This window comes from Octopus sinensis, linkage group LG29 (genome assembly GCF_006345805.1).
Source record: "Octopus sinensis linkage group LG29, ASM634580v1, whole genome shotgun sequence".
Taxonomy (NCBI): Eukaryota; Metazoa; Mollusca; class Cephalopoda; order Octopoda; family Octopodidae; genus Octopus; species Octopus sinensis.
Window position 1 is genome coordinate 7,479,162 of NC_043025.1, and position 15,236 is coordinate 7,494,397.

The following is a 15,236-nucleotide window of genomic DNA, read 5'->3' on the forward strand; positions in this document are numbered from 1 at the left end:
TTATTTTCTTCTCACCTCCGCAAACAAACTAAACGACGGTTAAAAAAATATATGTACAATAAAAAAAAAACCTATATAGGCTGAGTTTCCTCGACGACGACGAAGACAACAACAACAACAACAGCAGCGGCACCACCGCCGGCAGCAGCAGTTCGAAGGGACAGGACCATCCCTGGCTGTGGCAGCCCTCAAAGCAGTCGTGTGAGCACCGCCCTTCAGCCAGTGCCACCACAAGTAGTAGTGGTGGTAGTGTTGGCAGCGCTATCACCACGACCACCACCAATAATAATAATAATGGTAATAATAATAATAATAATAACAATGGTAATAATAGTAATAATGGTAATAATAACAATAATAATAATAATAATAATAGTAATAATAATAGTAATAATAATAGTAATAATAATAACAACAGCAGCAATACTAATTTGAATAGCAGTAGAGGTGTCGGTAGTGGTGGTGCTAACAACAATAGCAACAACAGCGGAGGAAGCAGTAGTGGTAATGTTTGCAGCGGGAGTTCACTTGGCAGCAGCGGTGGGCCTGGAGGCAGTGGCAGCGGAGGGGGAGGCGGTGTCGGTGGTGGTGTTGGTGGTGGCGGCAGCGTTGCTGTTAGTGGTGGTGGTGGTATTGGTACTGCTGGCGGCGGTGGTGGTGGCGGTAGCAGCGTCGGTGGTGGTGGTGGTGGCAGCGGTATTGGCAGTGGTGCTGCTGGTGGCAGCGGATCCACTAGCAGCGGTAGCGGTAGTGGTAGCAGCGGAAGTGGCGGGAACCTAGCCCCGCCGTCCATAACCCCTGCAAGGTCATCAAAGAAGGCCAAACTGTAAGTTGACACACCCTGTTCCCCTTGTCCCTTCCTCTCCTTCATTTCTCGTTTACTTCTTCTTTTTCTTCATCCTGTTCCTCTTTCCGTACACCCACTCCCCACCCTCACTGTTCTTGTTTTTTTTCTGTTTAGCTCCATCCCCATCATTTCTCTATTTGTGTCCCCTGATTGCCCTTTTCATCGTCCCTTATATGAAATATCGTAGTTATTCTCTCTCTCACCTTTGCTATCTCATTATTTCTCTATCTTTCTCTTGACTTACCTGTCTCTGAGTCAGTCTCCCTCTCTCTCAGGTAACTCATTTTTTTTATCCGTGTATTTTTCCCTTCCCCTACTACCAACCCCTTCTTCAACTCTCTCTCTCTCTCACACACCTCTTCCTTCTCTTCTAATATGAAATATCTAGTTGTCTGAGAGATGTATACTCTTTGCTCTTTACTCTTTTACTTGTTTCAGTCATTTGACTGCTGCCATGCTGGAGCACCGCCTTTAGTCGAGCAACTCGACCCCGGGACTTATTCTATCGGTCTCTTTTGCCGAACCGCTAAGTAATGGGGATGTAAACACACCAGCAACGGTTGTCAAGCAATGCTAGGTGGACAACACACACACGCATATGTATATATATATATATATATATATATATATATAACGGGAAGCTTTATGAAAATAAACAAAAGACGAAGGCAGGTGGAAAACAAACGAACAATTGTATTAGTATGGCGCTCAGGAAATATAAATAAAACAAGTCTTTAACGTTTCGAGCCTACGCTCTTCAACAGAAAGATACACAGAGAGAGAAAAACACAGAAAGAAGGAGAGAAAAAAAATGCGTGCAGTAGCTAACGAATCAACGTGGCGATCTGATTTCGGCCAGAGGTCAAAGATATATATATACGACGGGCTTCTTTCAGTTTCCGTCTACCAAATCCACTCACAAGGCTTTGGTTGACCCAAGGCTATAGTAGAAGACACTTGCCCAAGGTGCCACGCAGTGGGACTGAACCCGGAACCATGTGGTTGGTAAGCAAGCTACTTACCACACAGCCACTCCTGTGCCTAAGAAACAAACACAAACTGGTTGACCATATTTTGCTGTCTTCCCTCCTCTCTACCGCAAATATTATTTTTCTACACACTCTACAAGTACTTTACTCATCTTTTTACTTATCACACAACAGCCCCCACTCCCCCCTCTCTCTCTCTCTGAGCTGTGATATCCGAAGTCCATGAAGTCTATGTTGATAAATTGGAAAAAAAACAAAACACCATTTGAATTGTCGTGTATAACAAACCAACTGCTGAGCTTTATGTGTGTGTGTGTGTATGTGTAAAATATGTGTAGAGTTGTATGTTTAGCTACCATACGAACAAAACTGTTAGTTTCATGTAAGCCGGTGTTTACCTACACTCATCAGACGTGTCTGCTCAGATCTAAAATTTAATGCTTTTATGCAGCTCATTCTGTTCATTTGAATTGTTGTGTATAACAAACCAACTGTTGAGCTTTATGTGTGTATGTGTAAAATATGTGTATAGTTGTATGTTTAGCTATCATACAAACAAAACAGGTTATGTAACTGTTAGTTTCATGTAAGCTGGTGTTTACCTACACTCATCAGACATGTCTGCTCAGACCTAAAATTTAATGCTTTTATGCAGCTCATTCTGTTCATATGATTCTAATATTGAGGGTTCGTATATTTTGGCTTTTAAACCAGAACCAATTACAAGTGTGAGTATATATCTTGAGTTGTGTGTGTGTTTGTTTTATATGTTATTCTGTGTGTGTGTTTGTTTTATATGTTATTCTGTGTGTGTGTCTGTACATTCATGTGCATCTATCTATGTCTCTGTCTATCTTACCTATCTATCTATCTATCTATCTATCTATCTATCTATCTATCTATCTATCTATCTATCTATCTATCTATCTATCTATCTATCTGTCTGTCTTATCTGTCTATCTTACCTATCTATCTATCTATCTATCTATCTATCTATCTATCTATCTATCTATCTATCTATCTATCTATCTATCTATCTATCTATCTATCTATTTATCTGTCTGTCTGTCTATTTTATCTGTCTATCTGTCTATCTATCTATCTATCTATCTATCTATCTATCTATCTATCTATCTATCTATCTATCTATCTATCTATCTATCTATCTATCTATCTATCTATCTGCCTGTCTGTCTGTCTATCTTACCTATCTATCTATCTTATCTGTCTATCTTATCTGTCTATCTCTATCTATCTACCTGTCTATCTGTCTATCTATCTGTCTATCTATCTCCCTGTCTATCTATCTATCTATCTATCTATCTATCTATCTATCTATCTATCTATCTATCTATCTGTCTTCTCTGTCTATCTGTCTTCTCTGTCTATCTTATCTGTCTGTCTGTCTTCTCTGTCTATCTGTCTGATCTGTCTATCCTGTCTGTCTATCTATCTATCTATCTGTCTTGATGTCTGTCTGTCTGTCCCTCTCAAATGCTCTCTTTATATATGTGTATACTTATCAGTCTATCTACATCTACTTGTTTGTTGTATTACACTTTTATTTTCTTTGATGTGTTTTTTTTTTTAATGTTGTTAGAATGTTGTATTCACCACCAGAAGATTGTGGTTTCAATTCCTGGCTGCTGTAGTGTTAGACAGATGATGTGGTTGTTATGGTTGGATAGTTTTGATTACACTGTGTAACAAAAGTTTAATTTTCATTGTCTTTGGTCAGTAAGAGTTATTTTTTTATTCTCTTCTATCCAGAAATCAAAGGAAATTAATACTATTCCCTTGAAACTTTGCTTTTGTCATCTGGACATCAGTGTTTGGAAACTGAACTAATGGATTCAGTGCTGAGTTGCTGAAGGAGAAATATTATTACAGCAAATATTCTGCTCAATACCACAGATTCGCTTGTCAGTTGCTTAACTGTAAACACTTGAGCATGTCCCTTAGTAGCTGATAATGTGTGCATCTCTGATGACGAGCATCGTAGCCATGTGTTGAGAGAGATTCTTTGGGGTTTGAATAAATGTAAGAAAAGCAAAAATCAAAGGAAGTTACTACTGTTCCCTTGAAACTTTGCTTTTGTGACCTGGACATAAATGTTTTGAAACTGACCTATTTTCCATTACATTTCAGACAGATTCAGTGCTGAGTTGCTGAAGCAGAAATATCGTTATAGCAAATATTCTGCTCAATATCACAGATTTGCTTGTCAGTTGCTTGACCATAACCAGTTGAGCACACCACAGATTTGCTTGTCAGTTGCTTGACCTTAACCAGTTGAGCATGTCCCTCAGTGGATGACAATATGTGCACCTCTGAGCAGGAGTGGTGGTTGAGCACAACAGCCATGTGTTGAGAGGGATTCTTTGGGATTTGTCCCTTGCCTGACCATAACCATTTGAGCATGTCCCTTAGTGGCTGACAATATGTGCATCTCTGATCATGAGCAGGAATACTGGTGGGAGCATCATAGCATTGTGTTGAGAGGGATTCTTTGGGGTTTGAATAAATGTAAGAAAAGCAAAGTTGGAAGGAAATATTAGCCAATTTTCATACTTTCTGGAGGTAAGCAAACAGGAAATAAGAGCTGCTACCCAAGGACAAAAACCATGTTACCCAGTATTATAGGTCTGTGTGGCCCAGTGGTTTTGGGTGTTGCACTCATGGTTGCATGACTGTGGTTTCGAATCCTGGACAGGGCGATGCATTGTATTCCTTAGCAAAACACTACATTGGTAATGATGGCAAGCATTGCTTTTCTAACTGACTTTCCATATCTCGCATGCAGAAGCATGGATTATGCTGGACCGGACACCTTGTTCGGATGAATGCTCGGATGATCCCTAAGCAGATGCTCAGTGCACGGGATGTGTAAGAGCCTTCTGAAGCATTTGCTCTCAAAAGCCTGGATTCTTCACTTCATGCCATCTGTAAGAGTCTGGCCCTTGCACCATTGCTGAAGGATTGACGTCACCAGGATCTTGTACACAAAGACCCGTGCCCTGCGTACGAGATGCATAATAGCCTTCTGATGCACTTGTCCTCAAATACCTGGATACTTCACTTCATGTGAACCATGTGGTTGGGAAGCAAGCTTCTTACCACATAGCCAGGCCTGTACCTATGTGTGTGTGTGTTTCTAAATCTTTGTATATGTATGTTTGAATAAGAATGCATGTGTGTGTGTGTGTTTCGTATTGGAAGTCACTTGACCCTGTTATCTCCCCTACTGTCCCTCTCGCGTCTGACCACTGTCCGAAGTCAGGACACCGTGATAGATCGTTAGCTCCTACACACATTTTTTTCTCTCCTTGTTTCTCTCCTTGTTTTTTTCTGTGTATCTTTCTGTCGAAGAGCATAGGCTCGAAACGTTAAAGACTTTTTCTATTTCTATTCCTGAGCGCCATACTAATACATTTGTTTGTTTGTACTCCACCTGCCTTTGTCTTTTGTTTATTTTCGTAAACTTTCCCGTTATATCATCATCATCATCATCATCATCGTCATTTAACATCCGTTTTCCATGCTAGCATGGGTTGGACGATTTGACTGAGATCTGGCGAACCAGACTCCAATCTGATCTGGCAGAGTTTCTACAGCTGGATGCCCTTCCTAACGCCAACCACTCCTAGAGTGTAGTGGGTGCTTTTACGTGCCACCAGCACGATATATATATATATATATATATATATATATATATATAATATATATATATATATATATATATATTTATTTGTGTGTATGCAAATATCTGTATATCTGAGTGTATGTGTGTTTATATATCATCATCGTCATAATTTAACCTCCGTGTGTTCCATACTGTCATAAGTTGGACCCTATGATAAGCTCTGATGGGCCCAACGACTGCATCGATCTCTACTGTCTGCTATGGTTTAGTTTCTATGGCTGGATGCTCTTCCTAACACCAACCACTTCACAGCATGCACTAGTTACTCTTTTTCGTTTCCCCAGTACTCGTGAGGTTACCATGCAGCTTACAATGCTATGGTCACCTAACGTGAGAGTGAGACTCACTCTCACACACACACACACACACACACATGTAATAGAATAATAATGAAGTCAAACCAAATAGTAATACTTTGAAATCATTTAGTACATACTGTTTTACTTGTTTCAGTCATTTGACTGCGGCCATGCTGGAGCACTGCTTTTAGTCGAGCAAATCGACCCCGGGACTTATTCTTTGTAAGCCCAGTACTTATTCTATCGATCTCTTTAGCCGAACCGCTAAGTGACGGGGACGTAAACACACCAGCATCGGTTGTCAAGCAATACTAGGGGGACAAACACAGACACACAAACTTATACATATATACATATATACGACAGGCTTCTTTCAGTTTCCGTCTACCAAATCCACTCACAAGGCATTGGTCGGCCCGGGGCTATAGCAGAAGACACTTGCCCAAGATGCCACGCAGTGGGACTGAACCCGGAACCATGTGGTTGGTTAGCAAGCTACTTACCACACAGCCACTCCTGCGCCTATGTGTTTCAGGTTTGCATGATATACAGTAGGAAATGCATCCGTTACGTAAACCTTTCCTCGGTTAAAGTATTAAATAAACACGATACATTTTTAGTTTCACATCAGCAGAGAGTTACAAGTGTGTTTCTAGGAACAAGGTTTTCATGTTTTTAAAGTTAGTTTGATAAATAAAGGGAGGTAATGAATGAGGATGCTGTAGTAATAATAATGAAATTATTGTATACAGTGCTCAGGTGCACCACAACTTGTCAGAAAGTGCGTATAAAGTATATGCAGTAGTGTACAAATGTCTGGAAAGCGAACAATGTGTCCTTGGGTTAACCCTTTCACAATGCTCAGCTACCCTAACATTTAACCTTTCTAACTATAAACCCTATTGTCTGTATATTAACCCCTCTTATGACCCCTCAACTTTTCACGTTCTCAACTCTCTTTTCTCATGTTAACCCTTCCAATATCTTGAGTATACTGTTGCATATTTACTGCATATTAACCCTTTCTCACCTCTCAGTTACTGCAGGATATCATCATCATCATCATCATCATCGTTTAGCGTCCGCTTTCCATGCTAGCATGGGTTGGACGGGTCAACTGGGGTCTGTGAAGCTGGAAGGCTTCGTCAGGCCCAGTCAGATCTGGCAGTGTTTCTACGGCTGGATGCCCTTCCTAACGCCAACCACTCCGCGAGTGTAGTGGGTGTTTTTTACGTGCCACCTGCACAGGTGCCAGACAGAGCTGGCGAACGGCCACGAACGGATGGTGCTTTTACGTGTCACCGGCACGGGGCCAGGCGATGCTGGCAACGGACACGAACGGATGGTGCTTTTACATGCCACCGACACGGGGCCAGACAGAGCTGGCAAACGGCCACGAACGGACGGTGCTTTTACGTGTCACTGGCACGGGGGCCAGCCGAGGCTGGCAACGGATGCGAACGGATGGTGCTTTTACGTGCCACCGACACGGTTGCCAGACAGAGCTGGCAAACGGCCACAAGTGGACGGTGCTTTTACGTGTCACCGGCACGGGGGCCAGCCGAGGCTGGCAACGGACACGAACGGATGGTGCTTTTACGTGCCACCGACACGGGCTAGACAAAGCTGGCAAACGGCCACGAACGGATGGTGCTTTTACGTGCCACCGACACGGGGCTAGACAAAGCTGGCAAACGGCCACGAACAGACGGTGCTTTTACGTGTCACCGGCACGGGGCCAGGCGAGGCTGGCAACGAACACGAACGGATGGTGCTTTTACGTGCCACCAACACGGGGGCCAGACAGAGCTGGCAAACGGCCACGAGCGAATGGTGCTTTTACGTATCACCGGCACGGGTGCCAGACGAGGCTGACAGCGGACACGAACGGATGGGTCACTTAACCCCTGCATTCTGATATATGATTTGATTTTGATTGTTCTCACTGGTTTTGCCGGGTCTTCTCACGTACAGCATACTTCCATAGGTCTTGGTCTCTGGTCATTTCCTTGGTGAGACCTAGAGTTCGAAGGTCGTGCTTCACCACCTCGACCCAGGTTTTCCTGGGTCTACCTCTTCCACAGGTCCCCTCAACTGCCAGGGTGTGGCACTTTTTCACACACCTATAACTTTTCTAAACTCTAAACCCTGTTTTCTCTATATTCACTAACCCATTTCACAGCCATCAGCCCCTACCACTTAAAGCCTTTCTAACTAAAAACCCTGTTGTCTATGTTAACCCTTTCATAGTACTCAATTACTGTAACACTTAACATGGCTAATATTACACATAAACTCTGTGTTTGTGCTAACCTGCTCGCATCTTTCAGCTTTCTAACTATAAACCCTATTTTCTGTGGGTTAACCCTTTTGCAGTTCTCAGCTGTCTACTCTGTATAACATTCCTGACTATTTTCAATTAGTTAACCCTGTATATTATGATCAGTATATTAACCTTTTCCCATCCCTCAACTTATTCCGTGTAACTTTTCTATCCCTAAGCTTACCAAATATAACTTTTCTATCTATAAACCCTGATTTCTTTTGTTAACCCTTTCACAAGCTCAGCTATAAGCAGTACAGCCAGTGTTTTTGCTTATCAACCCAATCTCATCTCTCATGTAACCCTTCTTAACTGTAACCCTGCTTTTCTCACTGTTTACCCATTTCAGAGCTCTCAACTCCTAACATATGCACCCTTTTTAATTAAAGACCCTGAGTTAACCCTTTAACATCACTGAGCTACTGTAACATGTAGCATAGCTAATATTACTTGTAAACTCTGTTTGTTTGCTATGTGTTAACCCTCTGCCAGCCTTTAGCTTTCTAGCTATAAACCCTGTTGTCTGTATATTAATTCTTTCACATCTCTCAGCTAACCCATGTGGCTTTTCTATCACTAAACCTCACCAAATATTACTTTCCTATCTATAAACCCTGTTTGTTTTCTGTGTTAACCCTCTGACAGTCTCCAGCTTTCTAACTATTGGCCCTATTTCTTGTGGGTTAACCATAGCATAGCTAATATTACTTGTAAACCCTGTTTGTTTGCTACGTGTTAACCCTCTGCCAGCCTTTAGCCTTTCTAGCTATAAACCCTGTTTTCTGTGTGTTAACCCTTTTAAACCCCTCAGCTGTCTACTGTATATAACCTTTCTCCTGATTTTCAGTTAGTTAACCCTGTAACCCTTTCACATCTCTCAGCTAAACCATGTGGCTTTTCTATCACTAAACCTCACCAAATATTACCATCTTATCTATAAACCCTGTTTGTTTTCTGTATTAACCCTCTGACAGTCTCCAGCTTTCTAACTATTGACCCTATTTTTTGTGGGTTAACCATTTCACTTTTTGCTGCTTCCTTTACCTGCATTTTGTTTAATTGGTAAACCTATCCTTAATTCATTAAACCTCGTTTCTCATTTTCTTGTCCCTTCTCTTATTTTTGTTTTTAATTTGAAATACAAGATCAGTAAATCTGAAATTTGTTTTATAAAAGAAAATTAATAATGGGAGAGGCAGAGATATTGATAAAATTGTTATTTGAAGTTGTACCAGAATTATATTTTAAAGAAATATCAAATAAAAATTATTATCATTAAGTAAAATTTTAAAAAGTTTTCATAATTTTATTAATCAAACGAAAAACTTAAGTTTAATTTTTAAAAGGTGTTTCAATTTTTTTCTTATATTATTAAGCATTATTAAGACTGTATTTAATCAGCTTGTTACCATATTTCTGTTGAAATACGCTACTGTTGTTTAAATTATTTTTCAAAATGGTGAAGAATTTAACCCTTTCGTTACTGTATTTATTTTGAGATGCTCTGCGTTTCTTTCAATTACTTTAAATATAACAAAGAATTTAGTAAAATAACTTAGTTATCATTCAGCTAGTGTTAGTAACTTAAATTGTGACTAAGGCTTGGTGGAAGATTTTAATTCAAAACTTAAGAAAACAAGACATTTGTACTACAGAATCAGAGCTGGTTTCAGCCGGGTTGTTAACGAAAGGGCTAAATAAAATAACTTGGTCATTATTAAGCTGGTGTATGGAGCACAAACTAACATGAAATTTTTATGGAAGGTTTTAATGTAGATCAATTTAAATCTTTTAGTTGCTCTGTGTTTCTTTCAATTACTTTAAATATAATAAAGAATTTAGTAAAATAACTTAGTTATCATTCAGCTAGTGTTAGGAACTTAAATTGTGACTAAGGTTTGGTGGACGATTTTAATTCAAAACTTACGAAAACAAGACATTTGTACTACAGAACCAGGGGTGGTTTCAGCCAGGTTGGTAATGAAAGGGTTAAGGCAGTGAGCTGGTAGAATTGCTAGCACAACGGGTGAAATGCTTAGCAGTATTTCATCTGTTTTTACATTCTGAGTTCAAATTCCACAGAGGTCGACTTTACTTTTCATCTTTTGAGGGCTAATGAAATAAGTACCAGTCAATTGCTGGGGGTCGATGTAATCGACTAGTCGCCTCCCACCAAATTTCAGGCTTTGTGCCTATAGCAGAAAGGATTATTAAGCTGGGTTTTGGAACATAAAAGAAACTTTGATGGAAGATTTAAATTTAGATCACTTTAACCCTTTAGATACCATATTTCTATTGAAATTATTCTGCCTTTGTCTTAATTAATTTTGAAGATAATGAAGAATTTAATATTAGTACCTTAGATGTTATTAAAATGGTCTTTAAAAATACCCAAGAATAATTCTATTTAAACATTATTTAGAACCGATAACACCACACAAAAGCAATATTTGACCATTATTGTAACATTAAGCACCAATTTAAGCTTTATAATCTGGGATTTATTTGGAATTTCTCTGATTATTTTTAAGAATAGCAACATTATTTGAACAAATATATAATTGTCTTTTCCTTTTTTCTTAATCTTTTTTTTTTTTTTTTGGTTCTCTATTTTCGTTTTGGGTTGTTCCTTGAAAGGTCCAATTACATGGACAATGAAGAGACTGTGAATCTTCCCCGAGAGTCCAAGAGACAGAAATTGCATGATGATTCCATAGCAGACAGTTCTGCATCGACTCCACCTCCACCACCTCTGATTCCAATGAGAACTCCAAAGAGCAAAAAGGCGTAAGGAAATTTTGCAATTTCTTGGGGGTTTTTTGGGGTTTTTTTCTCTTTTTTTCTTGCAAAGGTGGCATGTGCCGGCAGAATCGTTAGCATGGCACCTTTCATCACCATCATCATCATCATCATCATCATCATCATCATCATCATTTAACGTCTGTTTTCTGCGCTAGCACGGGTTGGACAGTTCGACTGGGGTCTGGGAAGTCAGGGCTGCACCAGGCTCCAGTCTGATCTGGCAGTGTTTCTACAGCTGGATGCCCTTCCTAACGCCAACCACTCTGCGAGTGTAGTGGGTGCTTTTTACGTGCCACCTGCACAGGTGCCAGGGGGGTCTGGCATCGGCCACGATCGGTTGGTGCTTTTAACGTGCCACCGGCACAGAAGCCAGTCGAGGCGGCGCTGGCATCGGCCACGTTCGGATGGTGCTTTTTATGTGCCACCGGCACAGAAGCCAGTCGAGGCGGCGCTGTCATCGGCCACGTTCGGATGGTGCTTTTTATGTGCCACCGGCACAGAAGCCAGTCGAGGCGGCGCTGGCATCGGCCACGTTCGGATGGTGCTTTTTATGTGCCACCGGCACAGAAGCCAGTCGAGGCGGCGCTGGCATCGGCCACGTTCGGATGGTGCTTTTTATGTGCCACTGGCACAGAAGCCAGTCGAGGCGGCGCTGGCATCGGCCACGTTCGGATGGTGCTTTTTATGTGCCATCAACACAGGTATCACAACTACTATTTCCATTGATATTTGTTTCGATGTTATACAAAATTTGAAATCAGTTATCATTATTACCTCCGCCTTAACGAAGGTAGAGGTACTGTTTTCAGTTATGTTTGTTTGTCCGTGGATGGCTGCACCAGGCTCCAGTCTGATCTGGTAGAGTTTCTACAGCTGGATGCTCTTCCTAATGCCAACCACTCCGAGAGTGTAGTGGGTGCTTTTACGTGCCACCAGCACGAGGGCCAGTCAGACAGTACTGGCAACGGCCATGCTTAAGTAATGTTTTATATATATATATGTATATAATAATAATAATAATAATAATAATAAACATTGTGTACAGTGCTCAGGTGCACTACAACTCATCGAAAGTGTATATATAATCAGGTGTAGTTTCGACAGATTTCGGAAAGCATGAGGGTCTTAAAGGATGCAGTGTCATGGCAGTCAACAACTGACGCAGGCAGTTTATTCCATGCTTCAGCAACTCTGAGCGTGAAAAAATGTTTCCAAAAGTCATGGGAGCTGTGTTGTTTTCTGACTTTGTAGGCATGTCCACGTGTGTTGGACACATGGAGATCAAAAAGGTGTTCAGTGTTGTTGTTGGTGAGGTGGTTGATAACCTTGTGGGTGTTTACCAAGTCCGTCGCCAGACACCGGAGCTTCAGTGAATCCATGCCCAGGGAAACAAGGCGCTCAGAATATGGTAGGTGTCTGATGGAGGGTATGCGTTTGGTTGCACGTCTCTGGACAGATTCCAGGAGGTCAATGTTCTGAGCAAGATAGGGGTTCCAAACTGATGATGCGAATTCCAAGTGTGGTCGTACCATAGCTGTATACAGTTTTAAATAGATGGCTGGAGAGCGGCTAACAAAAGTCTTGCTGAGTGATGCCAAGACACCCTCGGCCTTCTTGACAATTTTAGAGATATGCTTTGTCCAACGCAAATCACTGCTGACAGTGATGCCTAGGTCACGCTCGGAAGAGGATTTCTTGATATCAGTGTTGTGGAGGGAGTATGTGGACGCAGGGTTTTTTCTCATCATCATCGTTTAGCGTCCGCTTTCCATGCTAGCATGGGTTGGATGGTTCAACTGGGGTCTGGCAAGCCAGAAGGGTGCGCCAGGCCCAGTCTGATCTGGCAGTGTTTCTACGGTTGGATACCCTTCCTAACGCCAACCACTCCATGAGTGTAGTGGGTGCTTTTTACGTGCCACCAGCACGGAGGCCAGTTGGGGCGGCGCTGGCAACGGCCACGTTCGGATGGTTCTCTTACGTGCCACCAGCACTGGTATCACAGCTACAATTTCCATTGATGTTGATCGATTTCGATATATATATGGGATTGATGCAGTTGACATACCCCTGCACCCAAAAATTGCTGGCCTTGTGCCAAAATTATTATTATTATTATTATTAATATTATTTTTATTATTATTATTATTACAATTATAATTGTTATTGTTATTCATCATCATCATCATCATCGTTTAGCGTCCGCTTTCCATGCTAGCATGGGTTGGACGGTTCGACCGGGGATCTGGGAAGCCAGAAGGCTGCACCAGGCTCCAGTCTTATCTGGCAATGTTTCTACAGCTGGATGCCCTTCCTAACGCCAACCACTCCGTGAGTGTTGTAGTGGGTGCTTTTTACGTGCCACCCGCACAGGTGCCACGTGAGGCTGGCAACGGCCATGGTCGGATTGGTGCAATTTACGTGCCACCGGCACGGAAGCCAGTCGAGGCGGCACTGACATCGGCCACGAGTCGGATAGTGCTTTTTATTTACCACCAGTCCAGAGGTCCTGGCATCTACCGGTGCCAGTCATAGGATTGGTTCAATTCGATTTCGATTTCACTTGCCCCAACATGTCTTCGCAAGCAAAGGGGGTTGGCACGGGTGCCTGTTGTCGGATGAGGTTCTATATCGACTACGCTTGCCTCAACAGGATATTGTGTCCAAGGGAGGAAAGGCATGCATAAGTGGGCTGGGCTCACTTGTCCTGCCTGGTCTTCTCACGTACAGCATATTTCCAAAGGTCTCGGTCGCTGGTCATTTCCTCAGTGAGGCCTAAAGTTCGAATGTCGTGCTTCACCACCTCGTATCAGGTTTTCCTGGGTCTACCTCTTCCACGGGTTCCCTCAACTGCTAGGGATTGGCACTTTCTCACACACCTATCTTCATCCATTCTCACCACATGACCATACCAGCGCAATGGTCTTTCTTGCACACCACATCTGATGCTTCTTAGGTACAACATTTCTCTCAAGGTACTAACGCTCTTATTATTATTATTATTATTATTATTATTATTATTATTATTATATTATTATTATTATTATTATTATTATTATTATTATTATTATTATTATTACAATTATAATTGTTATTGTCATTATTATTATTATTAATTTTATTATTATTATTATTGTTACAGTTATAATTGTTATTATTATTATTATTATCATTATTATTATTACAATTATTATTATTATCATTATTCTTTCAGAAAATCCAAGTCTGGTCAATCATTCTCTCGACAGTCTGCTGCTGCAGCTAAAAAATCCGACAAGTGAATCCCAAAAGATCCCAGGTTGATAACGGAACGAATGAGCCGACGAATTAACAAGGGATCATCCCTAAGACAATGCCATCCAGATATCGGATTGCAAAGGAGTAGGGAAATTAGGGATCTCCTGTGAAAGATTTGGTGTGAAGTCCTGTTGTGAAGACAGTGAACAAAAGAAAGAAAGAAAGAAAGGGGAGTGGATCGGACAACCACAAGGTATCATTGAAGAAGAAATAAAGAAGGATTTTAGTGAATGGAGAATGAATGAGCATTCCGCTTGGAGAATGACTGAAACCATTCTGTGTCCATATATGGTGTTTTGGAAATAAAAGTATATTTGTTGTTGCTGTTGGTGTTGTTGTTGTTACTTGTGAATTGTTGTTGTGGGGGGGGGGAGTTTTTTTAACTTTTTGCCAGCGCCGCCTTGGTTGGCAGCCGTGCCGGTGGCACGTTAAAAGCTCCAACCGATCGTGGACGATGCCGGACCCCCTGGCACCTGTGCCGGTGGCACATAAAAAGCACCATCCGAACGTGGCCGATGCCAGCGCCGCCTTGGCTGGCTTCCATGCCGGTGGCACGTTAAAAGCTCCAACCGATCGTGGACGATGCCGGCTCCCCCTGGCACCTGTGCCGGTGGCACGTAAAAAGCACCCACTACACTCGCGGAGTGGTTGGCGTTAGGAAGGGCATCCAGCTGTAGAAATTCTGCTAGATCAGACTGGAGCCTAGTGCAGCCCCAGGCTTCCCAGACCCCGGTCGAACCGTCCAACTCGTGCTAGCACGGAAAACGGACGTTAAACGATGATGATGATGATGATGTAGAAGGGTCAGGGGTGAGACAGATGGAATGAGTTGATGCAGTTGGACGTTGACGGTTTGGTACAGCCGACTGGACGGTCAACCTGTTTTAGGTATTTGAAGGAAACACACATACACGGACACATGTACGCATGCGTTTGCAGAAATATACCCATAGGCGCAGGAGTGGCTGTGTGGTAAGTA

The 15,236-nt window shown here is 41.9% G+C and overlaps 1 protein-coding gene across 2 annotated transcripts in view; it reads left to right on the forward strand.

The window, feature by feature from the left end:
- LOC115226189 (STAGA complex 65 subunit gamma) overlaps positions 1-14,581 on the forward strand; it is a 43,902-nt gene extending 29,321 nt beyond the window's left edge. Inside the window, exons 11-14 of one of the 2 annotated variants that reach the window (XM_036514954.1) lie at positions 80-537; positions 676-826; positions 10,799-10,948; positions 14,175-14,581. In XM_036514954.1, coding sequence (XP_036370847.1) covers positions 80-537; positions 676-826; positions 10,799-10,948; positions 14,175-14,241 — 826 coding nt within the window. In that variant the 3' untranslated portion in view covers positions 14,242-14,581. The remainder of the gene's footprint in view (positions 1-79; positions 538-675; positions 827-10,798; positions 10,949-14,174) is intronic. The other variant, XM_029797196.2, reaches the window with a different exon arrangement.
- The last annotated feature ends 655 nt before the right edge of the window (positions 14,582-15,236 follow it).